General features: G+C 40.2%; 2 protein-coding genes and 1 long non-coding RNA gene across 5 annotated transcripts in view; 2 read left to right on the top strand and 1 right to left on the bottom strand.

The window, feature by feature from the left end:
* Nucleotides 1-996: 996 nt before the first annotated feature.
* ccm2l (CCM2 like scaffold protein) lies at nt 997-14,083 on the top strand. Of its 2 annotated transcripts, none has more exons than XM_005462448.4 (11): nt 997-1,280; nt 4,538-4,705; nt 4,806-4,889; nt 5,036-5,219; nt 5,998-6,608; nt 9,036-9,165; nt 9,437-9,500; nt 10,368-10,524; nt 10,984-11,122; nt 13,151-13,298; nt 13,422-14,083. In XM_005462448.4, the coding sequence occupies exons 1-11, from the start codon at nt 1,251-1,253 to the stop codon at nt 13,555-13,557; spliced, it is 1,851 nt and encodes a 616-aa protein (XP_005462505.1). In that variant the 5' UTR covers nt 997-1,250; the 3' UTR covers nt 13,558-14,083. The 2 variants fall into 2 exon arrangements, with proteins under 2 accessions (XP_005462505.1, XP_019205596.1); XM_019350051.2 differs by having other exon boundaries at nt 998-1,280; nt 13,425-14,083.
* On the bottom strand, nt 13,676-18,723 carry LOC112843245 (uncharacterized). Its single transcript, XR_003215462.1, has 2 exons — nt 18,588-18,723; nt 13,676-17,656 (listed from the first exon to the last, which is right to left on the bottom strand). It is a non-coding gene; the product is annotated as an uncharacterized LOC112843245 (long non-coding RNA).
* cables2b (Cdk5 and Abl enzyme substrate 2b) overlaps nt 17,947-27,187 on the top strand; it is a 47,605-nt gene continuing 38,364 nt past the window's right edge. The window contains exon 1 of one of the 2 annotated variants that reach the window (XM_013265632.3): nt 17,947-18,821. In XM_013265632.3, the coding sequence (XP_013121086.1) occupies nt 18,214-18,821 (608 nt within the window). In that variant the 5' untranslated portion in view covers nt 17,947-18,213. The remainder of the gene's footprint in view (nt 18,822-27,187) is intronic. The other variant, XM_013265631.3, reaches the window with a different exon arrangement.

A 27,187-nucleotide genomic window follows, 5' to 3' on the forward strand; every position in this document is an offset into this window, starting at 1 on the left:
TAAAGTCCTTCACCAGCAGCAGCTTTACAGGGAAACACAAAGGAATTGTGAAAGTTAACACCGAGTCATACTTAACACGATAACAATGAAAGACAGGAAGTGAATACTCACTCTAAATCTAAACTACACCATCATAATAAACAGCTGGTAAAATGTTGAGAGGACAAAATGACCAAAGACTGTTGAAAAGCAACTTAACAACAGACAGCTGCATTTATTCTAATGTTAAAAAGTATTTTAGGAAAAAATGGAAAGAGACAAAAAGATGTGGAAGAAATACAGAAAATAGCATAAATTGTATAATTCAAGGAGAATCTCAAGTGTGTTATCCTGGGAAGAACACCTGAAGCCCCAGTGACCAGAAGCTGCAACACTCATATTACAAAGGTACATCTCCTACTTTCCATATCAAGCGTGAACATTAAAAATCAATTTGCAGTTGTGTTCTGGATCAGAGGTAGAAAAGATTTTGAATGTTTTAAATAGCTTTAATGATAAAGACTGACAAGAGTGCTATTGGTAGGTATCAGTTCAGTTCAATTTTATCTATACAGCGATAAATCACAACAACAGTCGCCTCAAGGTGCTTTATATTGTAAGATGGACCCTAAAATAATACAAAGAAAAACCCAACAATCAAATGACCCCCTATGAGCAGCACTTTGGCGACAGTGGGAAGGAAAAAAGGTATGTGAGGTCTAAGCTGCTTGATCATCCATGTTGTTTATTTTCCAGTTTAGTTTCAAAAAATACAAATTGAAGTTGGAAAAAATGGATCATTGAAATGGAAAACATGTCAAAAAAGCCCAGCTTAATTAAAGGTAAATTCTGTGTGTGTGTGTGTGTGTGTGTGTGTGTGTGTGTGTGTGAGCACTGAAAGAATGGATGTTATCAGTCCCTGGTGGAGTTTCCTCTCGGACAGGAAGTGGGCTTCCTCTGCTTCCTGTTCGCCTCTCCTGTGTGTGTGTGTGTGTGTGTGTGTGTGTGTGTGTGTGTGTGTGTGTGGTCCCAGGAGAAGTCTCAAAAGAACAATCAGTGTAGAAAGAGAAAGAACAGGACTGAAGCAGCTGTATCAGAAGCTAAAATAACTCCGAGAGGCAGAGACACTTAAGGAATAATGGAAAAACCAACGGAAAGAAAGAAGCAATGACAAAAAAGGCAAAGTAAGGCAAAAAATAAATTCAGGAAGAGTGTGACCTGGACCAGGACTGACCCACCACAGGATCAGCGCAGAGAAAGACTGAACGACTATGGACTATGAACCAAAGAAATCCAAGAAGGTATTGTAGCGCCTCTTCCACATCTCAGTTTTTATCTTTTCATTGTTTTTGTGTCATTTGGATATTGATGACTTGAGCTCATTTTCTCACATATTTTCAAAAGCCATTGATCTTTATGTTTATGCAAACCAAAAGTCCTTTCAAGTCTCCCTTTAATTAGGCATCTTCACAAGCACAATCCTAAAGTCAGCTGATTTCAAATGAGACACAGACACGAGTTGGCTGGTTTGGTAGTTTGACTCTGTTTGCCATCGATCAACAGCAAACTCTCTTCACTTATCAAGCTTATCAAGCTTATCAAGCTTATCAAGCTTATGTCCTCCTAAAGATGAAAAAGAAATGATAAAAGACAAGGAACTTTTTTGTAGTGACACGAAACCAAATGTAAAGATCAAGGAAAAACTCACCACTGCAGTCAGGACTTGTATTTTTTGGTCTTTGTCTACTATTTTGTATTTTTTCAGCACTTTTTGGCAATTCTGCCTCTTTTATTATTATTCCTGTCTCATATTAGCTGTGTAGCAGATTGCATTTCATACTGAAATACAAAGGTTCTCAGAAATTGAATTTTTTGCAGACACTAACACACATTTTCATGCAGTTCTTTTAAATAAACTCTGTGAACATGTACATTAGAGACACTTATTGTGAAAACATTTTCTCCTGCTGGTTATTTTTTTTATAAATTAAAAACTGTTGCTTGAAAGTTGTGTGATTTCTGCTGACTGTGCAAACAGTTGCCCCTTGCTGATTATAAAGATATCCTTGATCCATGATCGTGGTGCTAGGTTTGGCTGCTGGGCTGTCAGAATCTTGGTTAATCCAGCAGTTAATCCGTACGTCACTGACACTAAACCAAGGGAACGTGCTGAGCCTTCCTTCCTTTTTTAAATTCTTTTTTTGCAAATAGAATTTGCAATTCAAAACCAGTTAGTCTGCTAACATATGGAAAGCCCAGAGGAGTTCCCCCTAGAGGTGTTTGACACCTCATCAATGACCTATGCCCAGATGGCAAACACATCTGGGGATAATCTGAGCTGCTTTTGGCACATTAAACTGTAAACAATGTGAGCCTTGGTGTTTGCAAGTTCAGCTGGTTGGCACAAGGGCACTTGTTGGCACAGGTTTTTCCTTGAGTACTTAAGTGGCCTAATAGTGCAGTAATTTGTACAGCACAATCAAAACATACCACCCCATGCCCCTCCTCTACACATCCCCTGATTGTGTGGGCCTGACACAAGACAAAAGCCATGATCCAAGCTCATAGAAATATACAGATGCTATTTGAATTCTCTTGTGAGGATAGTCTTCTTCTTCTTCTACTCTACCATCTGTTGCATTCATCCCTAGGTCATATATCCATACTACCACCACTCAGTAATGATGTTTCGCTAAACCAGTTTGGTGTAATGGGGCCATCTGACTGTGACATGAAAGCCAAAAGTTCTTGATTTGGCTGGAATCATTTTTAAAAACATGTTCTCATTACAAAGTTTTCTAAAGCCTGAAATAAGATATTAGAGAGAGAAAAATATGTTTATTTAAAATGAAAAGTTTGGAAAAAATACTCTGTGAAATCAAAAAGCCTCTAAAGCTAGATGGAAAATTAATCCCTGCTGTGACCCAGGCAGGTTGTGAGATTGAACACATTCATTACAAATCCAATTAGTTCCCTTCTTTTTGTCTCCTCAAAGACACATTGGAACCAGAAAAAGAACAAAACTCATTATAACCATCCTCTGTCTTTCTTGTTAAATTCAGCTGACAAAAGAGATGTTCATCAGAAATCTGCCTACACAGAGATCTGCGCTTGTTATAATTCACAGAGAGACAAGACAGGTTTCTGACTCTAAGACAAGCTAATCTCCTCTCTCTGTTCAGTGTGTGTCTGTGTGTTGTATTGTCCACTCTCCTTATGCCTTCTAGCTACAGTTAATGTGTTTGTGTGTGTGTCAGTGGGTGTCTAACAGTGTGCGCCGTGTTGTCAGCGATGAGCTGTCAGAGATCACTGCTCACCTGTCAATCACTGCTGGTACAGCCCAAGGCATATAGTGCGGTAACACACACGCACAAACACACACACAATTATCCCGAGGCATGCATTTACACACAAATTAACCTTCTCAGTGGCTGCAGCTCAAATTCACACTCAGGACACTAATAGTCACTGGACTGTGCTCTGATAATTAGAATCAGAACACTCATTTTCTGACTAAATAAACACTTTGTTGATGATTCAGCTATTTTTAATCGCCATTAGGTCTAAATCATCATCAACAAAGAAAAGTACCTTTACCATAATTTTACCATTTTTAATCTAATTCACATCAAAAACTTTTTTTTGATAAAATATCTTTAACTTTCTCCAAAGTATTTAAAGTTAGAGCTAACTCTAAATACACAGAAACTGGGACGTAGCTTAGGTTGTACAGATCCTCGTGGATAATGCTAAAAGAACGGTCATTAAATAAACAGGATCTGTCCTCTTGTAATCATAAATGTTGGCCAATAAACTCTGAATCCGTTCCTCTAAACATAAACACACAGTAAACATCTGCGTTTGCTGCATAAGGACCACAAAACGAGACACAAGTTAAAGTCTTGGTAGTAATTCAAGGCAGCTGCACTTTACCTCGAGCTAAATGCTAATACTGAGAGACTATAAGAAAGTATGGAAGCACTTCAATAGATCGAGGAAGCTGACAAGAATTAGTGAGCTTGCTTTTTCTGGAGGTTTTCTCCCTGTTGATTCCACGTGGTTGCTAATATAGAACGAAGTGCCCTGAGACAACTTATGTTGTGAACTGAGATCTTTTTTGTTTATCTCATTCTAACTCACTAACATTTGCTTTTGTGCATTTGTAGATGTAAAAATGAGACCTAAAACTCTCACAAAAGCCTCAGATTTCGTATCTCTTCATGAAGTATTGAGTTATATAATATGTTGACCTTTTAAAGATCCAGGAAACATCAACATGCTTAGCAAATATCATGGCAATCCATCTGAAACTTGTTGAGACGTTTCAGTAAAAATCACAATGGTGGTGCTACAAGAAAAGGCTGGCGATCACCAAACTCACAAGTCAAGTTTCATCATCTGGAAACTTGACATGAAGAAAATATTGGGACAATCAATCTAGCAGGTGTTTGTTAAGTGGCAGGTTTGGCCTTCTAGTACAAGTATTAGAACATCCTCTGCATTCAATGGCTGTTGAGGGACTCTTCAGTATTTAACATCCTTGTTTTCCTCTCTTTAGGCTTTTGTCTCTCCCATTAAGCGACTGGTCTGGTCCAAATCTGGTCGTAGACAAGTTGATCGAGGAAACATTTATCGCCGCCCGCTGCACACCGTCCCCCTCTACCCACCCGACTACCTCATACACCCCGAGAGACTCATCTTTGACTATGTGGAGAAGGAGGTCAAGGTAGGACCATGAATAGGCCAGGAGAGACTAAAATACAAGAAAAAAAAAAATACTTGAATACGCCACGACAAGTTGCTTTTCTTTTGATCTCTGCTCGTAGTTCCTTGGTCACCTGACATGGGTCTCGGTTTCGCTGAACCCCTCCAGTCGAGATGAGCTGCTACAGCTGCTGGACACAGCCAGGGTTAGTAAAGATTGGGCACTGTCAAAGTGATCCGCGAGTTAAAGTGCCTGAGTTAAATTGTGTACGCGCCGATGAGACGATGACACTGTCGTCTGGCTCGTTCGTCGATAATCTACAACCACGTGTTCCTGTGTGTTTGTCAGTAGCAGCTGAAGGTGCTGCCGCTGAAGACCAGCGTGGACCAGGACTGTATCCTGAGCCTGTCTGCTCGCTGTCTGCTGCTCACCTGGAGAGACAACGAGAAGCTGCTGATGAGAATCCCCACACATGAGATCGCCGCTGCCTCCTACCTGAGAGATGATGCACTGCACCTCCTGGTCCTCAAGACAGGTGAGACCAAAGGTGGTTACTGAAGGACAGAGGAAGAACAATAAAACCTTTTTAAATGATGCTTTCAGTTTTTAGTGAAATTAAATTAAACACTTGGCATTAAAGCATTTGGGGAAATATCATCACATATTGGAATACAGACCTTGTTTGCCCCTCCCTGAGCCTGGTTCTGCTGGAGGTTTCTTCCTGTTAAAAGGGAGTTTTTCCTTCCCACTGTCGCCAGAGTGCTTGCTCATAGGGGGTCATATGATTGTTGGGTTTTTCTCTTTATGTATAATTGTCAGGTCTATCTTATAATATAAAGTGCCTTGAGGCGACTGTTGTTTTGAGTTGGCACTGTATAAATAAGATGCAGTTGAACTGAAAAGTTTGTTTTCTTGACTTTTATTTATACAGTGTGTTAGAGAATCTCATAATGAAAATATTCGGCTGTCTGCATTTTTTTTATCTCCACTAGACAAACTTTCTCCTCTTTTTTCTTTCCCCTCTCAAATAATTCAGGATTACAAAAACACATTTGTTTTCCTTATTATGTTATGAGGAGCAGGAGACTATAAACAGAGGAATGCTGCAGGAACTGAGCTGGCTGTTTTTAACTTTAGGTGATTTATAGCTGTGTTGCGTTTTGCCCCTCATTTGCTTACTGCACATTCAAAACACTGATATGTCTCATACTATAATAAAGAAAGTCTTGTGAAAACAGAGGAGATGGGGCCTCAGGTGCTGAAAATGTCAGATTTTGTGATCTATATGTTTTGTGTAATTCCACATCTCACAGGTCTAAATGTGGACACCGTGGTTGCCGGGGATGACAGCCTGGACAGGAAAAAGCCAACTGGCATCGACGGGCGACGTCAGACCATGAGCTGCAATGCTGACCCCCGACCTGCCGGGGGTACGATGGAGAGGCGACACACCATCTGTGGAGTTGACTGGAGGCCGTCACTGTCCAGGAGTAACCATGACAAAAACCAGAATGTGGAGAGAGGAGGAGGTGGTGGGGAGAGGGGAGGTGGAGGGAGTTTAGAGAGGAAGAGAGTCGGAGGGAGCTGGGAGAGGAGGCAGCCAACATGTAAAACAGGAGGGAGCTGGGAGAACCGCAGGGCAAGACCCATGAGCGGGAACTGGGGAGTGGGAGTAGGTGGAGGTGGTGGTGGGAGCTGGGAGAGGAGGCATGGAGGAGGTGGTGGTGGAGGAGGGAGCTGGGAGAGAAGGGGAGGGATTGGTGGAGGTGGTGCAGGGAGCTGGGAAAGGAGGCAAGCGTGCACGGGGAGCTGGGAAAGGGGGAAGAGCTACGGCAGCTGGGAGAGAAGGAACCACAACCCGCTGGAGCCCACGCCCTGCCCCGACGCCTACTGCAACCTGGTCATCCTGGCTGTGGAGAACAGGGTGGGTCAGACGCGCTCCAAAAAAGAGAAATACTTGACTTAATTTAAATTACAGGTTTCAGAAGTTGTGCTTGGTGACCTCATGTTATGATTTTTTTATGATCTGTGTTTGGCTGGGGCATGCGTCACCTGGCTGTCTGTGAGTTAATGTGCAAGTTAAAGTCCCTCAATGACTGGATCATCAAATTACAGACACCTGGACACCTGTTTGGTGGGACCTGGCCAAGTTCATTTGATTATCAGGTCTTTCATCAATAATTAGACGTAGCATACATAAATGTCAACGTACATGCACACAGAACAGCTTTAAAAACAGAGTTCACTTACAGCTATAAAATAACAGAATACAACAAAACAGCCAGCGCATTTTCATATTTTACAAGGATAACATCACATTTAAAACTTTAAAACACACAAGTGCTCACACGCACACACACACACACACACACAAACACACACACACACACACATGTTGTTGTCTTGACTGTCTCTTCCTTTGAACACCTGTCAGGACTTCTTCTCTCAGAAGCAATGATTCACACCCAAGCAGAGCTCAATGAGCTTTTCTCACAATCACACTGTGACCCGTTAGAAAAAGAATACAGACTGTCAGTAATAACAATAATAATAAGAAGAAGAAATATTTCCAGGGGAGAGTGAATTAATTTATGGAAATTTCACTCATATTAAAACGATAACAGATGAGTGGATCTCTCTGCTGCAGGGTGTCTGCCACTGATGGTGAATTTTGACTGAACAACGATTTCAGGTCATAAAACAAAAAACTGAGTTTATGATTGCTGCTACAGCTAACCTCCCAATTAGCTAGCCTGTGAATTTGCTGAAGGCCATCTCAACCAGTTTAAAGGTAAATACAATGAAATAAAAAACATAAAAAAAAATACATACAAAATAAATAAATACATACAAAAAAATAAAATAAAAAATATTTTCCCTGTTTTCTTCTGCTCACCTCATCTGGTTTCATTCATTTTGGCTGTACTGCCAGCTGAGTTGAGTGATCAAGGGTACCGGTGATATGTTGTTGATATTCCTATCAAAAATGTATAGCTTCATGGTGCCTACAGCAGGTCACCTGGTGGTTGGTGGTTTGATCCCAGTCAGTCATCCATCAGAGTATGATAGGCAGCACTTAGAAACAGTGTAGGAAAAAAGTGCTGGTGTGAATGTACATGTTGTGTAACGTGCTTTGAGTAGAAAAGTGCTATATAAGAACCAATTAATTTACCATGATCTAGTTTGAGACAATAAAATTCTGGCATTTTGTTTCATTCGCCTTTATGATGGACCCTCAGCTGTGGTCAGATACCCCAAATGCCCACTGAATAATCCACCCAGGTTCTTCTTTCCGAAAGCTTTGAGCGACTGTGCTTTTTGAGTTTAGTGGTTTGAGTTTAGGTTGCCTGCTCTTCTTGTTTTCAGCCCACCTCGGGTCATACATCTGAGATGAACATGATCCTTCCAAATCATCCCAAACCACATCTTCCCCAAATAAAAGACACAAAAGCAGCCTGGGAGAACCATCATTCCTTAAACTCCGGCTCTGAGGGCCTGACCCAGGCAAACACAAAGAAGATGAAGGAGTAAATCATGAAAAGAATGTCATAAGAAGCAATAATAATTTTGTGAAACAAAATTGCAGAAAACCTCAATTAATAGAAAAAATTCATAAGAATGCATGAAATTTAATGCCCCTCACCGCTCCCCCATGCTCAAGTCAACCCTATGCCAGTGTGTATGTATATTTATATGGCTGGTTTTATTATGACCCTAATAAAACCAACAAGCCAAAACATGTTGGTCGAGCATGGGAGACGAAAAAAAGCTTTGACAGGAAATAAAATGCAAAGCAAATGAAATGCAAAGCATTGTTTAATTAGGGGTCACTAATCATTTGCCTCACATGCTGAAACAGTGGAAAGTAGGGCAACACTGATGATGATACACATTCATCGGCACACACACAAACAGTGATAGTGAGACTCTGCAGTCTTACATAACCTGGATCATTACATCACACTTACAGCAGAATCGCTTTGTCATTGCATGTGTGTGTGCGGTGACAGGGTTCCTCTGTCACTGTTAACCTCTTCTCCTGAGTAATAATTTGTTTTGCCTCAGCAGCAGCAGGGTGTCATTGTTTAACTGGCTCAAATGAAGCTAACAGCCTCCAGCCGTGTTTCATCACATCAGCGGACTCCTGGCTCTGCTTTCAGTGGTTGCTGGTTTATATCCTGACACTTGTGTGCCTTTGAACACACGTACTTATGTGACTGCTGCACTGAAACTGGAATTTGCTGTGTGCAAAAGTGATTTAAGGGTAAAGGTTTAAAAGATGATGTGTTTGATTGATGTGTCTGCTAATTCAGCCTGACAGCGGCCTCTGTGTGTTTGAATGTGCGTGCAGGATGCTGCAGAGGAGTACTGTTCCCTCATCTGTCAGATGTTCCAGATCATTTACGGCCATCAGACCATCGAATGTGTTGACAGGGCGGGCTTTCACTACACCATGCCGGACCGCTATTGGTTGGAAAGGAGTAAGTAATCTCCTGTACTGTATATGTACCCATCTCCCCATAAATTTGCTAATTCTCTTACTCCCCAGAGGATGAACCATTAAGATTTTAATCACCGTTTTCAGGATTTGAGTAAAACATAATTAGTACTGTTTTATTTGCTTTTTTCTTTTGGTTACTTTTTGAATTTATTGATAAACACTGCAGCCTCTGTGGAGATTTAAAGGCTAACTACTGTCTTGGGCAGGTGAATAGTAGAAAGCTTATTAAATGCTTCTTTGTCTCTGCACAGGTGACAGCTGTCTGACGGACATGTCTTACAGTTATGATCCAGAGTTTAGCTGCTGCAGCTCATAGTAAGTAACGTGCTGCACCACTGTTTCTGTGAGACAGAGTGATTTAACCTCACAAAGTCAAAAAGTTTTAAAAAACAACTTTTACCAGGTAAAATATTCACACTCCTGCAGTTAAAGTTTTTAGTCGTGATTATCACACAGTTTTCAGCAGGTCTGGGTTTTTTACGAGAGGTTTTATTCTGATGTCCTGAATACAAACCGAACAATGACAAACTGATGACCTGCCCAGGATGTACCCCACCTGTCGGCCTGTGAGGGCTGAGGTGGACGCCATCGTCCCTGTGACCCTGAACTGGATAAGTGGTGCAGAAAATAAATGGTTTAAATAGTTTAAATATGAAAAAAAAACCCATTGTATTTTGGTATTTATATTTAAATTCCCTTCATCCAGCATGCATTCTTATAGCACTTTATTCTTTATAGATTAAGTACTTTATGTCAAACGTACATGGATGGATGCAGTTGGGGCAGTATTTGGGGTTCATTGTCTTGAGGACTCTTTGCTATGTGGACTACCAGTTATAAGCCTTGTAATGTTGAATGGTACTGTGTTGGTTTACAATGTCTAACATGAAAATAAATTAAAAAAAAACATTTTACTGTCAACTCCATTAAAAGCCCTGATAGCTAAATTAATTTAATGAGCTAGAATCCCGTAAGAATGATGCTTTATAGACACTAAGTTTTATAAATAGCTACTATGAAAGAATGGTTATTAGATGCTTTGGTGTGAACTATAACTGGCACAGAAGCATCGCATCAACTCAGTGAACAATTGGCAGCTTATCAGGAGCTGCTGTGATGTGATTATTGTCTATCAGTAATCCTCTCCCTCTCTCGCTCGCTCGCTCTTCTTCTGTCTTTCAGTGATGGTTCCCAAGATGCCTTCGATCTCTACTACAGCGAGACATACAGCGAGAGTTCATCCATCTCTCTGCAGGACTCCCATCGTAGTCTGGCATCAGTCAGTGATGCAGGAGACAGTAACCCTGGCCTGCTGCTCATGCAGGAGTACATGATCACTGTGAGTGTTTGTAGTGACGACTGTTCAACTCTCACCCACAGCAGGTGAAACTGGCTCTTCATAGTGGAAAAGATTTATATAGTTTGAATTTGGTTAGCATTGCACCACACAACACCATATAAGCTAATAAAACTTTTGAATGTAAAGTCTGAATATTGTAATAAAATAATTGTGTTTGCACAAGTCAAACAGATTCTCCTGTTCATACACGGATGTGCTGCATACAGACAGGACAGTGTGTGGATATCATTCCTCTATATCATTACAGTGTGTAAGCAGATAAGTGACAGAGCGTTTTCAGAGCAATGAAACTAGATGTAAAATTATTAACAAAGTACTTAGAAGAGGTCGTGATTACGCTGCATAACTGGCACAAATGGGAAAATTCACTGAACAAGAAATGTTATCTGATTGATTGTTTGCATCATCATCTTAGTCTCCTTTTATGTGTGTGTGTAGCTGCGTAACAAGCTGGCTCCAGTGGAGTTGCAGAAGTTTGCGGTGTTGCTGAGAGAATACAGACTGGGATCAAACATTGACTACTTCTGCTCTGAGTTGCTGCAACTGTACGGAGACAACCGCAAGTTCCTGCTGCTGGGTGAGAGATGTACAGATAGAGTGGAACAGAGAGAGAGAGAGCTCGTTAACTTACTGAAACCCTGCGGCATACCACAACCTACTATCCATACTATGCTTGTGGTAGTGTTGCAGGGGAAGGAGAGTCTGTATATTCACGTGTGTGTGTGTGCATGTGTGAGTACTCTTGGTGTGTGTTTACTGCAGTGTGCGTAAACCACAGCTTCCTGTTTCTGAGTGAGAGAGAAAGGAGGATTGTATGGTGTTTTCCTCCACACACCCTGTTAATCCTCAGCATGCTGTATAATCATCATTATGAAAGATTTAGTGGTGGCGGAAAAAGAAACCCGACAAAATGAAAACTGGCTGAGGAGTCGTCACGCCTGCATTTTAAATAACATAGAAAAGCTGTTTCTATTGAACTCTACTGTGTTTAATATTAATAAATAGTTATTAACTATTAATAGTATGAATTATTTGCAGGAGTTTATGAATTTAAGACAACATCTAAAAGATCATTTACTTGTGTATCTGATACATCTTTGCATAAAAAATAGAGTAAATTCAGATCCTGAAATGAACTCTGCTCTTCTACAACCATTAAAACATGCAAAGAAGAGTAAAATATAATGGAGCTACAGTTAGGTCCATAATTTGTTGGACAGACTTTAACTTTGATTAAACAATTGATTGAAGTGCAGACATTCAGCTTTAATTCAGGAGGTTAAACAAAAGTTTTGCACTTACTCTTTAGGAGTTCTGGAGAGTTTTTATACACAGTAATAATTTAAAAAAAATATAAAGATTACGTTTAATATGAAAATCTGATGCTGTGGGCGTAAAGAGCTCATGCCGGGTGTCCAGCACGGTGGTGGAGGGGTGATGATTTCTGCCTCTTTTTGCAGTCATTGAATCAACCATGAACTCCTCTCTGTATAACAAAGTATTCTCGAGCCATCTGTCTGACAGCTTAAGCTTGGCCAAAACTGGGTCATGCAACAGGATTAGAAGTTTGAAGTAATGAAGTACAAATACTTCATTACTGTACGTAGTACAGAATTTCCCAGTAGCTGTGGTTTACTTGAGTATTTTTTTTAATATATTTTGACAACTTATTACTTTTACTTCTTACATTTTAACACAAACATCTCTGCTTTCTAGTCCTAACATTTTCAAAATAGACTTGTTAGTTTGGATTTAAGAGATCTGAGGGGAGTTATTATTTCCCATTACTTTGCGCCTTCAACCATCAAACATTATGTGTTGCTGAATTGTATTTTTGTGTAACCTAGTGTGTCTTTCAGGCTTACTCAAAGGTTGCATCAAAAAGCTGACAGTGTAGTACATGCTACGTTGGTTAGTTTGCAGTTCTGTGGTGAAGATTACAATAATGCACTATGTTGGACTGATGCAATACAGGGTGTGGTGCTGACAGTCAGTGTAACAAGGAAATATGCATCAGCTTAAACTTAAGCTAGGCCAAGATTCTGACATGCAGTACTGCACAATGGCACTGTGGTTAGTATTAAAGGTTCAAAGGTAGAACTTCTTTCTTTCCAGGTGCTCCACCTTTCTCCCAAAAGATTTTTGGAATTTTAATTGGTGACTGTAAAAACTTATAATCCCGCAATGAAACTGTGAGAACATTAAAATAATTAAATAAGAATGACATAAATTTGCAGGATTGTAACTGCAAAGCATGTGAAAAAGGTTATCATGAAACACTTTTAGAATGTTTTTGAAGATTGTTATCTAATTGTTAGAGAATGTTTTGGGAACAAAAGTAACAATTTCCTGCTGAAACATTACAAAAACCCTGAATTCTAATGTCCTCAGAAGGTTTGTAGACCAAAGACAGATTCCAGCCACCATTTAGCTGCCTTTGCTCTGTAAAAACCAAAGAAATCCAAAAATTTGTAATATTTTAATAAATAATAATTTGCCAGCACACTACATTAAAAGAAAACTGCTGTATTTTGACATATTTTGTAGTTTGTATATTGTGTTTCCTCAGAGTCTGTCATTTTATTGTTTGTCCTTCGTGTTCCAGGTATGCGTCCATTTATCCCAGACAAGGATGTCGGGGCATTTGAGAGTTTCCTGGAAAGCATTGGGATCCGGGAGGGCGGGATTTTAACCGACAGCTTTGGACGTATCAAACGCAGCATGAGCAACATGTCTGCCACCGCTGTGAGAGGGTATGTAGATGTGATAGTGTAGACTGATATGATCTCAACACATGCTTTTAAAATATAAAATTACAGTCAAAACATAAATGTGAGTTTTTCAGACCTTTTCTGTTTGTTTTCTGTTTTTCCCAGCAGGTATGATAATTGCTCTCTAGCTTCAGGATCTCAGGAATTCAACCGACGTATCACCGACATCACCCATGACATCGAAGCACTCGGTTTCCAGGACACGCACGATGACATTGAGGAGGAAGACTACTACCTCTGATGGAGCGACAAACCGAAGGAATTTAGACAGCGTTTTAACTGTGACCCCGCCCTGCTGCCTCATAGCAAGCTCAACACATCCACAGACTGTAAATATAAATAGTCTGACAGTACTGGCCTTTTTTATTTTCATGTTTTCGATTGAAATTCAAGCTCTGAGGCAGAAAAAAAGAAATGCGCAGTTTGTGAACTGAAATCCTTCATTCAGAATAAGAAGATTAACGATTAATTATTTTATTATTATTTTTCCTTTAAATTTTGTTTGGCACTAATGTGTTTTCAACCAATGGAGTGTGCTTCCTTGCAAAACAATGCACATAGCCACTGTCTGGTTTTGAAATCTTCATTTTGAAGCACAAGTGACACATATTTCAATAAAAGAGTCAAGTACAAGCACAAATACATTATATTAAGACATAATCACAAAGGCTAAAGGTGTGAGCATGTGCATTGTGTGTTTTTATTTTTACATGTTCAATAACTTGACAAGAAATACCTAAATAAAACATAAAAGTAATGAAACATCATTTGAGCTGTGTTGCCCTGTGAAAGTTTAGATGGAAAATCAAAATGGAAACAAAAAATTGAATTAATTTTTTTCCTTTTTTTTAAAAAAAATGTGATATTTAGCATTAAATCATATCAGTCACCATTCTTTACACAAAGAGACTGTAGTATTATCTTCTGATGGGAGTGTAATATCCACATGTCACCACACGGAGGCATGGCAGGATTCAAAAAGAAAAAACTTGATTTACATCACTGGATCTCAAATAGATAGAAACAGATAGATTTGTCTCCCTCCCAATGGTGCATTGACCCATTATCATGGCAGCAGCATCATGACCTTCCCATGGTACACTGCTTCTCTCCCCTCCAGCCCTCTATGCCAGCCTCACTTAGCATCAGAGCCCAAGAGAGTCAGTACACCCATGAGCCTCACCCGAGTCACTTAGTCTCATTATGTAAGAGAACAAAGCTGCCTGCATTTATTTGTAACTTTATTTTCATCAGAAGCGATACACAGTCCTCTAAATGCATCATCGTTAGCCAAAAGGCTGGTTTTAATCTCTTGAGAATGAACAAATGGAAGAGAGGCGCTGCGAACGGCTCTGCAGAAAAGTGCTTTAAAAATATGAATTCATGGAGAGTACTGGGTGTTACAGAAGCAGAGAGGAGAAAATGGGTGAACTAGAGATTTTTACAGTTTTCCATCTAATATCGAAAAACACCACAAAATACCTTGTGACTAAGCTTTTTCACACTTTACAAAACTGACAAATAATGAAAGGCTTTCTTTTCTGTTCATGTAAGCTTTTCCAGGCTCATTCTTCATTTTCCAGTTACTTCTTGACCCACATCTAAAGTCAGAGGTCGAGATTACAGTTTTTGTGTCTTGAAACTTAATTTGGCAAGCGAAGATGATACCAGGAAAAGCAATTAGATAATGTTCAGTTCTATTATGAGAACTGAAGATAAATTATGTTGAGCTAAGCCTGTAGGAAATAATTGCAAGGCAAAGCAAAGTATGTGTGTGTGTGTGTGTGTGTGTGTGTGTGTGTGTGTGTGTGTGTGTGTGTGTGTGTGTAGCATTGTATAAATTCAATCCTCATCATCAGATTACAACTCTGTAATCTCTGGAATCATCCATGTGGTAACGTTTACTAACATATCATAATGTCATCTTTCTTTCTACGCACACACACACACACACACACACACACACACACACACACACACACACGCACACACACACACACAGGGAGAAAATCCCTCTTTCACTGCTTGTCATATGAAGCACTGGGTAATCCTGTGTTCATGCTTTCCTATACTATCACAAAATCCCCCAAATCCAAAAGATGGGTTTAAGTTTTTGTTAGTAACCAAATTTGCTGGCTTTTAAAAAAAAAAAAAAAAAACCCATTTCGTATTAAATTATTAATTTAAAGGCCCAATTTATTATTCGATTTTGAAATAGCTGTTTTATCTATTTGCCTTATTTAAACTAAATATGTGCAGCTTCGATGATATTGCATTATATTTAAAAATGTTAACCCCCCCCCCCAAAAAAAATACCTGTGTATTGTGTTGAAGAAATATCAATATTAAAGTTACATTTCAAAGTTACTTTTATCTAATCCACACATTTACGGACATGCTCTTTAATATTTGGTTAAATTCCCTCCAGCAGATGCTTTTGGTAGCCATCAACAAGCTTCTGGAATAATTTCAGCTTTATATTTAAACACTCTCCCTGATGGACTTTATTTAAATTGGTTGATTTGGTGGATTTTAGAGTTCGGAAATTTAAAATAGAGCTGAATTCTGGGATTTGGAAGTCCATCCCAGGGATCATTGTTCTGCTGGAACACTTTATCCAAGTTTTAACTGTCTAACTAAGGTTGTCATCTTTTTTTATTTTTTCATCCTTTTTGTGCAGTGCATCAGTGACACTGGTGGCTAAAGAGCTGACAGCTGGTACAGTGTTCTTAGGTTTGAAAGTCTCACCCTGACTCCTCTAAACATACATCGTGTCATGGTGGCCAAATATTTCCACGTTTGTCCCATCTGACCATAAAACCTTTCTCCAGAGAACATTTAGCTTGTCCATGCGGGTGGCTGAAAATCTGGATTACCTCTAACCAGTTTTCACTCATCTGATGGTGACACTTTAGATCTTCTTTCAGACCTCTGCAAATTGGTGACACATCTGAATATGTTGTATTTTGTGTACTTGTTAAAACTGATGATCTGCAGTTGTTTATGAATGGCTTCAGAAGACCTTCAAACGTATATACATCTACAATTCTGTTAGATCTCCACTGAGATAATTTTATAATAATAATAATTTTATTATACAAACATCGTCTGAAAATAAAGTATAGCTTAATAAGGTTCATATTTATTTTTGATTTTACTTTAAAAATGCAGTAAGGTGATCTGGTGGCTCTAGTTTGCTGCTGAAGGAGTTTTGCTGTATAATTTTGAGCCACTTGTCCCGTAGAAGGAAAGTACTCTGTAAATCAATGCAAAACTGTTCACCTTTATGATGAAAGATCTCTGTCCTGATGTGGTCCATTCCAGGATAACGGTGTCTCGATCTATATGGAATGAGCCATCACAGAACAGTTTGACAAGCAAGAAAAGGATGCGAATTATCTGCTAAGGCCTTCACTGTAATCATATCTCAACCCAGCTGAAGACCTAAGGAAGATTTTAAACATATTCCACAAAACTCACCACCAGCATCTTGACTCTTACATTGTTTTATTTCCATTAGTCCTAAGAATGCAAAGACAGTCAATTCCAAAACCCACTGAAGTACTCGTGGCACACATTAAAACCCTGTATATTAGTTCTTTTATTTATCACCTTTTTGTGCAGACACATAAGAATAGAAATCACACTTTAAAGGAGAGACTGAAAAACAATGCTGTACACTGCAGTTTAGTGCACGCCCTATCATAAACAAACTTACAGCATATTTTGGTCTTTGTTACAAGCTCTAATGTGAAGCTTTAGAGTTTCGCATAATTGTTTTTGTCTTTCCTATTTGCTGTAGTTGAGGCCCCGTCTGTTCCATCTGTTCCACGTAAGCAAAACCATGCACCTTAATACATAACATGACATCATGCAATTGCAATAAGAATTTCCAGTGAAATCGAGCTGAGTTAAAATGACATCAGCTTTGGATCTCCATCCTGTTATTGTTCTAACTCAGCTGGAAGGTCAGTTGCAGTTCATCGGTTGCTCTGCAGATGTAGGGGATCAGGAGGGTTAGTGTACGATGACAAACTCCAAGCCTGCAAGGATTACAGTGTCCTGTGCCCTACAGGTTATATTTAGCAGGGTACCAGTCATGCTTCACAGTGTGGTTGTCCTGCGACACCAACCAAGTTCACTTAGCCCAGTCGTGGTGTCACTGCAGGGATCAGTGCAAAGAAAATCCACTGAGGTTTCATAACAAAGTGCCAACAGCCAATCAAAGCTGCAGTCAGGCAACACTGCATTGACAGCTCAGTTAGTGCCTCAGCAGCCCTCATACTGTGCAGTGATGTGTAGAAAAATTACATAGATGCTGCAGGAAACAATGATGTTACCTAAAATAAAAAAAGCAAGCACAAAAAAGAGAGGGGAGAAATTAAATTGAAGAAATTAAAACATCAAAATCCTGCTTTTAATTGTACAAATATTTGTTGTTTTTTGGGATTGTAACAAGGGTTACAGATGTACTTTTTATTTTATAGGTTATTTAACATGAACAAAGCAGAATTTACAATTAATTAATGTAGTTTAATTATGCTAAGATAAATATTTGATCATTGCAAACAGACCTTAAGAAGTAACTTAATTACTTTAGGAACTTTTTTAACCCAGCATATACAACTAATGTCTCAAAAAATGCAAACTCTATTGTTGTTATTGTTGTTTTGCAGTTGTACATCAAGCCTTTTATGGCCAGTATGTCACATTATTAACCAACAGTATGTTGTTGTTTACAGCGTGCCTCAATACGTCATTACGTATTCCCCCAGCTGGACCAATGAGAGCGCAGGAGGGCGTAAAGCGGTCTGGCGCCGGGTAAAAGGGATTTGACAGTTGCAGGTCTCTAGCTGATCCTTCAGTTGACTTCCTCAGTGGGGTCGAGACAGAGACGATGGCGGCGGCTGCCTGCAGCCAGCACACCGCTGTCACTACCGCCACCGTTAGTGGCAAAAAACCGCATGCTAACAGAGAACATAGCCGGAGGAACCGTGAGAACTCTCGACGGAGACAAGCGGCTCTTTTGTTTCTCAGTAACATCTCCCTGGACGGACGACCGGTCCAGAGTAATTCTGCTGAAAATCAAGGAACCCGCCACCACAAACACAACAACTCGGAGGGAGCAGACTCCAGCTCTGCGGCGGGGGCTGCAGCCGGTTTGTGTCCGGATAACGACAACAGTAGTAGCTACGGGACATTCTCTAATGTACCAGCTTCCGTAAGCAGCGGGACAGTCACTCATTCCGCGGCACCGAGAACGGGACTCACCACCGTGCCGCCGATTCTCGTCCTGCCGTCGGACACGGGCTTCAACGATGTGGGGAGCACCGAGGTGTTGCTGGAGTGTCGCAGAGGCTCGTTTCCTTCCTCCGGTAACAGTAACCTGCTCTCGGCGTCCCCGTCCAACACCAGCCTGCTGCCGTCGCCGGTGGGACCGCGGAAGTCGTCCACTTTGCTGTCGGTTCAAAGCTGTAACTCGGTGTCCTCAGAGCCGCGACAAAGGTGAGATATATACGGCGGCGTTTCTGTTCTCTAATCGGGTGAGCGGTGTCATCTGAGCCTGGCTTTCAAGCTTGAATTTGCATGTTTGTCGTCGGTTTTCCCCTTTAAACAACACCTGAAAGTTAACAGGGGAGACCAGCTCGGCAGGTAGACTGTAGCCGGAGTTATTTAGTTTGACTTTGACTCGAAAGTCGTTCTTGTTCACAAACGGAGGCACTGACATTTCATGCTGAATGTGAGCTGGTGATCCCAGAGTTGATGTGTGAGTTCAGCTACGTTTGCTCCGGTCCACTCACTCCTCAGGCATTTAAGGACGTTTTAGAACGTGTCAGCGGTCACGATGCAACAAATTCACGGTTAGTGTTGCTGCCTGGAGGTAACAGTGAAGTCAGAGCAAGAGCTGTGTACATGACTCATAGCAGTTGAATTTGGGACGCAAACTACTGAAAACCCAAGACCACCAGCATTTAATGACATCAGACTTACGCTTGCATTTTTTTCATTTAGTGGCGTAATATCCTTTCCTAGAAGAAACAAGACATGTGGTAACAAGTTCATTTCCAGTGTTGTTTATGTCTTACTAGGTTGCATTGCGTGGGAAACAGCTGGCATTTAAAAACGAGCTTTTGTTCTTATTTTGTTTCCTATTTTTGGTTTCTGTCTAATTTAGTTTCAGTTAGTTACCAGAGTAACAGTGTAAGGTTTCGTCTTTTTAACTATTCCAACATAGGTGGTAACAAACTCTTGAATCACTCTCGTGCAGGCATCCCAGTTAGGACACCCAAGAGTGAGCAACACAGATAATAAACAAAACAAATTGAAAGTTGATAACCTATAAAAGACCTATAAATAAAATGTCTTTTAAGAAGCGATTTAAAGAAGGTTACTGACTTCTTGACCCTTATCTCCCCAGGCAGGTAGTTACAAAGCCAAAGGGTTCTAATGGAAAAGGCATGATCACCTTTAGATTTAAGTCTGGATTGTAAGGGTGGTGCTGTAGTGTAGCCTGTGCCTAGACCCAGATCTGTGGTTTAAATGGGATGGCAAAATCTTAAAATCAATTCTAAAATGTGCAAGAAGCCAAGACTTGAGTGATGTGTTGCTAAAACCAGGAAAAAACTGCACTGCTGCATTCTGAACTAATCAAAGGTGTGAGAGTAACCTGTTGAAGATGCTACAATCAAGCCTGGAGGTCTTAGTGTGAAAGTACTGTTTTTATTCTCAAGATGGTCGTTTTGTTTTTGTTTGTTTTTTTTGATGTGTTGTTCACCAGGTTTCATGGCCAGGTTTATCTGTTTGTTGCTCCCTTGAGAAGGTTATGTTTTTGGTAGGGTTTGTGTGCGTGTTTTTCAGTCTGTAAACATGGCTCGAAAAGTATTTATTGAATTCTGATAAAACCTTGTAGAGGTGTAGAGTGGGGACATATCAGCATTCAATTAAAATTTGTCTTCAAAATCAGCTTGAATTGGCAGAAAATGGACAGGAAGCTTTATAACTTAGAAACTATCATTCTTACACTTGTGCTGTTTATACAGTACTTTGTTGAAATGTTGAAAATAAAGATTTACAACATCATGTCACATTTGACCTCTGACCTCAACTTCAAGGATAAAATGTAGCTATTTAAGTTGACAATAAATTTTAAGACTGACAAGAACATGTTGGCACGGGATACGTTTTGAGTCTAGTTGAATAATTTTATTATGACATTGTTATGTACACTACAGTAACATGTATTTAGACGGTTATAAACTAACAATTTGAATACTTGTATAATGTATCTGAATACGTATTACTTTTTGGAAAACAGGCCAAATAAAAATAGCCTAAACTTTGCACTTATTTTTTACTGCACAATAAACTTCTTAAAGTACATTTTAAAACGAACAACAAAAACAAAATGAATATATACAAAGTACAAAACAATTTCCTTAAAATTAAATCGTGGACTAAGAGTGCGCCGCCTTGACGAAGGTTTGAGTGCTTCTTGTTTATCCTTGCATTTTGGGTGTAGCGACTCAAATATGGCCTAAAAGAGAACCTTGTGGTACACCATAGCTGAACAAACTGTACAAGATAAATTACTTGCATTGAGAAAGTTTATTTAAGATAAAATTAAACCAAATAAGTGCACTTTCCTCATGCGGACCTATGTTTTAAGTTGATCTACTACTTGAAAAGAATGAAGATGGTCAGTGGATAGCTTCAAGAGGACCTGCATTGTGTAACGTGCTAAAGTGTAATTAGCAAGAATTTTCTTAGTGTGTTGACAAATTTTACTCTATTAGCAAATCCTAAAGCTAAAGTCATTTCCTTTATACACTACCAGTCAAAAGTTTTAGAACACCCCAATTTTCTAGTTATTTATTGCAATTCAACTCGTTCAAGTCCAATGAATAACTTGAAATGGTGCAACGATGAGCTGTGAACTGCCAGAGGTTTAAAAAAAAAAAGGTAAGGTTACCCAAAACTGAAAAATAATGTACATTTTAGAATTATACAAAAAGGCCTTTTTCAGGAACCGCAAAATGGGTTAACACCTTAAAGCTGTTCTGCAGCAATGGAGGTGGATCGCGCTTTGAAAGCGGGTGCTACTAATTCCGAATTTCTGGATCACTTACAAGCCCCCCTCTCTGCATAAAAGCAGTGTTGGTACCAACACTGTGTTACCATACCCTCATTAGCGTTAGTTGAACAGTATTGTACTGCAGAAAGAAGTGTGTTGCTACAAAAATGGCAAGAAGAAGGCAGTTAACCATGGAAGAGAGACAGACCATCATAACACTTAAGAATTTAGGTCTTTCCTACAGAGAAATTGCAAAGAAAGTCAAGGTGGCAGTGAGTACAGCTTCCTTCACCATCAAAAGGTGCTCAGAAACTGGGGCAAACTCTGACAGGAAGAGGTCTTGCAGACCCAAAGCTAGGTAGCTCACAGGACAACAGCTTCAAGCACAGCTTTTAATAGTGGTCGTAATGTGCAAGTCTCAGTTTCAGCTGTGAAGAGAAGACTTTGAGCTGCAGGTTTGACACAATGAGTTGCAGCAATAAAGCCATTGCTAAGACGTCAGAATAAGACAAAGAGGCTGTTATGGATTGATGAATCAAAATTTGAAATCTTCGGTTCATCATGCAGGGTCTTTGTTGGCTGTTTTGCTGGATCCAGGGTCGGTGACTTGCACAGAGTGGGAGGCACCCTGAACGAAAATGCGCCAAATGTGGCTACTTTGATGAGCCAAAGGTTTAGAATAGATTTTGGTCTATAAAATGATTCCATCATTTCTTTTTTTAACTCCAATTGCATATTTGTATTATGCGTTTTTCAGAGTGCAATGAGACATTAAACTGCATAATTTTCAATAAAAACTGGAAAAATTGGGCTGTTCCAAAATTTTTGACTGGTAATGTACTCTTTATTTTGTTTTATTTGTTGGTTTTTATTTATTTTTAGAGTTTTAGTTTTAAATGTTTATTTTTTATTTTTCACTTGGCTGTATCTTTTCACCCCTGGCTCGTTTTAGTTGACTCAGATAACTGTGGTAGCCAGCTGTAGAAGCCAGCGGCTTTGTAGGCAGGATATGAACCCAGAAACGGTTAAAACCACCAACAGACATGCCGAAGACGAGCTGCTTTCTGTACCACAGTAACCCCCAGTCGGTTTCAGTGAGATGTTTACTGCTCTACTTATGTTTCTCTTCCTGAAAGAGGGGGAAATTCAGACATGTCTACAAACACAGATGAAAATGAGCTGGATAAAAACAAAGATGCAGCAGCAATGAAAGTGAGGGATGAATTTCTTAATATAAAGCCTGTGTGTGTTTTTTATTTATTTAATTTTTTCTTGAGTGACAGGGAGTTTTTGTGTTTATGATGCATTCTCACCTGGCAGCGGTTCATACGCGCTGATCCTGCGTGAGTGCTGATGGATGGATCAGCATCGTCATCATGTTGGCAGCGCTTCAAACCCAGAGAATGCCAGCCATGCAGCGATAAACACCGCTTAACCTATTTACACCTAACAACAGGCTGGGAAATTACCAGCAGATAACAGCTCATCAGTCAGACTGCTGCACCAGCCATCAGCTGCAGCTCCTATTGTGTGAGGATTTGATTAATTTACTGTGATGATGCACTTACAGTGCTTTATTATTTTTCCCGGCAAGTGGGCTGTCAATAATATTAATGAGTAAAATTTACACACCTAATATTGGTCTGTGATGCCAAGAATGTGCGATGTGAGGATAAACTCCATTTGATTTGATTTGACCATATTATTATCATTTTTGATGGATTGGTAGGTTCTTTGGGTCATGAAGTGTGAGGAAGTAAACAAAGGATCAAATAAAACCAAGGAAAGGAGGATAGAAAGATAGTTTTAAGTGTTTATCAGATATATTTTTAAATTTATTATTACTATTATTTATTATTATTTATCATTACTTTATTATTTATTTTAGTCTATTATTCATTGTCAGCAGTGCTGTCTTCGCCTTCTCCACACGGCTTCACACAGCCCTCCCCTCTCTAGTTGATGTTCACAACACTGAGTAGAACTCCCAGTTCAACAACACTGATGTTGGTAAAATGTACATTACAATTAAACAGCTGTAAATGTCAACCTGGCCAGCACAGCGTTAACATTAGCTACCCAACAGTAGCGCTAGCCTTCTGTTACCATTAAGGTAGCAGGTCTGAATATGGGAAAGAAATGATCAGTCATGCCTGTTTGTAACTTTATATCAGCAGATATAACATTATGCATGAAATTCCCATTATGGCATATGTGCCATATGCCATAAATATTGTATTAAGAAACAAGTGATGTTTTCATAATTAGTGCCACATTTCCAATTTTTATTTTATGTCTCATATTTTCAAGGACTCTTTGAGGCCTTTCAACCTTTGCTTTCGTCTGCAACCTTTAGCTCTATTCGTAGAACAGTGCCCCCTAACAGTGCAGCAAAGCACTAAGCTTGTTACTGTAACCATGTCTTTAAATTAGTGCAGTAATCATTTATTAATGCTGAAACACTTTCTACACTCGGGCTGTAGCGCTGCTCGCTCGCTCGCTGCAGCAGGAACCCAGTTCCCCATGTAAGTCATTAAACTTTGATCCGATTCCCACCAATAATCCACTCGCTGCTTTAGGAGGGAAACTGTTCTGGGGCTCAAAGAGCTGCTGAACATATAACAAATGTTGAGTTTCCTGTGTTGACTGGTTGCTGGGCCTGCTTTTAAACACACGCTTCTTCTCACCTAGACACTTCCTGGTGTGATGAAGTTGGCCATCATCAGACATGACCATCAGTCACGCTCTGTTTAGCCTTGAGGTTCAGTGTGTGTGAAGTGTTGCCAGCCAGCTAACCAGCTAGCCAACCACTTCATTTGCCTGCTGAGTGAACAAACAGTTTAGCTGTGAAACTGACACTCTGTTACAGAGTAAGGACACTTAGCTGTTAGGTAACACACTTTCACTGCTGGTGTTTTGATACACCTTCACTCTGTTCAAGGAGCTATTTGATATTTGATATCTGGAGGAACTTAAGCATCTTTCTTTCTTTCTGACAGTGGGTTTCCAGTCATGTGTGCATGATATTGAAGACTAGTTTTAACAGGCTTTCATGCATGGTTGGTGGGGCTGTGTATCACTGCTTGCACATGGTTTGATCCATATCTTTCACACATGATGCATATCCACAGGCCATATTTCAAAACAAGTGATTTTTGGACATATCTGAAAGAGCTTACCTAGGAGGTGTCCAGGAGGCATCTTTGTCAGATTCTGAAAACACCTTCCTTCAATGTGGAGAATCGGCGTCTGTTTTGTGTTAACCAGTAAAACAACAGCTTCACCTTCCCACTCAGCTCTCTCTTCACCAAAACATGATGGTAATACATCCACATCTCTGCAGACGCTGCTGCTCACTTTTTCCTGTCCTCTGCTTGTGAACGGCGGCCCGGAGATCCTTCGTGTGAACGCTTACGCACTTTTCTGCTTAAGAGCCATGACCTTAGACTTGGAGGTGCTTATTGTAATGTTTGCAGATAGGCTGGTTACAGCAAACTGGAGTTATCTGGCAGTGCACTCACTAGCACTTTTGCTTTTCTCAAACTGTCTGCTCCCACAGCTAATTTCATGCGACTGCCTGTCACTGTCGCTTTTTCCTCCATTTCGCCGGTGTCTCCATTGTAAGTAAGTGGCAAGGTTTGTTATACTCCCACTGTACTTGGTAGTATGCAGTTTATCACACTGCAGTTGTTATATCAACAGCCGTCTGCCTGTTTTTGGTCAGGAAATGGTGCATAACAAACAAAAACAGAAGTAACAAGCAGCTTCTGAAAGCTCCGGTTTATGATGTCTATATATGTAGTGGTTGTTTTGTGATGTGTAATACATGCAATATACTTATTTTTATGTGGAAACTAAGGGTTTCTGGGGGGAAATAAAATACACAGAAAAAAATTAACATTGGGTCAGCAGTGGGCAATATCTTGAGATTATACGACGGCCTTTTAGGGCAGAATTACAGTTCGTTGTCTGTATCTCAAATCTCTCCACAAATTTAGTTAAAATGATGTCACACATGGTTAGTTTTGCAATAATAATTACCACTCACACAACTCCAGCTATGCTTACTCATTTCAACAGGCTTTTGCGTTTTCGGCACACTTAATTGCGGTGCGAGAAATGGACAGAATTGGAGAAGTGCTTTGTGTAAGCTGTTTCAATGTTTGTGGTCTGCTTGTTTCTGGTTCAGCAGGTGTCCCTGTTCTGGTGTGGATGTTTGTATACAGTGGCTTGCAAAAGTATTCGTATTACAAATAAATAACTGAAAAGTGGGGTGTGCGTAATTATTCAGCCCCCTTTGGTCTGAGTGCAGCCAGTTGCCCATAGACATTACCTGATGAGTGCTAATGACTAAATAGAGTGCACCTGTGTGTAATCTAATGTCAGTACAAATACAGCTGCTCTGTGACGGCCTCAGAGGTTGTCAGCAACACCACCATGAAGTCCAAAGAACACACCAGACAGGTCAGGGATAAAGTTATTGAGAAATTTAAAGCAGGCTTAGGCTACAAAAAGATTTCCCAAGCCTTGAACATCCCACGGAGCACTGTTCAAGCGATCATTCAGAAATGGAAGGAGTATGGCACAACTGTAAACCTACCAAGACAAGGCCGTCCACCTAAACTCACAGGCCGAACAAGGCTGATCAGAAACGCAGCCAAGAGGCCCATGGTGACTCTGGACGAGCTGCAGAGATCTACAGCTCAGGTGGGGGAATCTGTCCATAGGACAACTATTAGTCGTGCACTGCACAAAGTTGGCCTTTATGGAAGAGTGGCAAGAAGAAAGCCATTGTTAACAGAAAACCATAAGAAGTCCCGTTTGCAGTTTGCCACAAGCCATGTGGGGGACACAGCAAACATGTGGAAGAAGGTGCTCTGGTCAGATGAGACCAAAATGGAACTTTGTGGCCAAAATGCAAAACGCTATGTGTGGCGGGAAACTAACACTGCACATCACACTGAACACACCATCCCCACTGTCAAATATGGTGGTGGCAGCATCATGCTCTGGGGGTGCTTCTCTTCAGCAGGGACAGGGAAGCTGGTCAGAGTTGATGGGAAGATGGATGGAGCCAAATACAGGGCAATCTTGGAAGAAAACCTCTTGGAGTCTGCAAAAGACTTGAGACTGGCGCAGAGGTTCACCTTCCAGCAGGACAACCACCCTAAACATAAAGCCAGGGCAACAATGGAATGGTTTAAAATAAAACATATCCAGAATGGCCCAGTCAAAGTCCAGATCTAAATCCAATCGAGAATCTGTGGCAAGATCTGAAACCTGCTGTTCACAAACGCTGTCCATCTAATCTGACTGAGCTGGAGCTGTTTTGCAAAGAAGAATGGGCAAGGATTTCAGTCTGTAGATGTGCAAAGCTGGTAGAGACATACCCTAAAAGACTGGCAGCTGGAATTGCAGCAAAAGGTGGTTCTACAAAGTATTGACTCAGGGGGCTGAATAATTACGCACACCCCACTTTGCAGTTATTTATTTGTAAAAAATGTTTGGAATCATGTCTGATTTTCATTCCACTTCTCACGTGTACACCACTTTGTATTGGTCTTTCACCTGGAACTCCAATAAAATTGATTCATGTTTGTGGCTGTAATGTGACAAAATGTGGAAAAGTTCAATACTTTTGCAAGCCACTGTATTCTTCTAGTTTCTGGATACAAACCATGTCTTTTCAGCCTGAAGGGCCCGTCTTGCATTGTTTTCACTCTGATTCGATTGTGAAATTTCTGATCAGAAACCAGCACCATGCTGAGCCGAGACTTACAGAGCAGTGACTGAGCAAAGT

This window comes from Oreochromis niloticus, linkage group LG20 (genome assembly GCF_001858045.2).
Source record: "Oreochromis niloticus isolate F11D_XX linkage group LG20, O_niloticus_UMD_NMBU, whole genome shotgun sequence".
NCBI lineage: Eukaryota > Metazoa > Chordata > Actinopteri > Cichliformes > Cichlidae > Oreochromis > Oreochromis niloticus.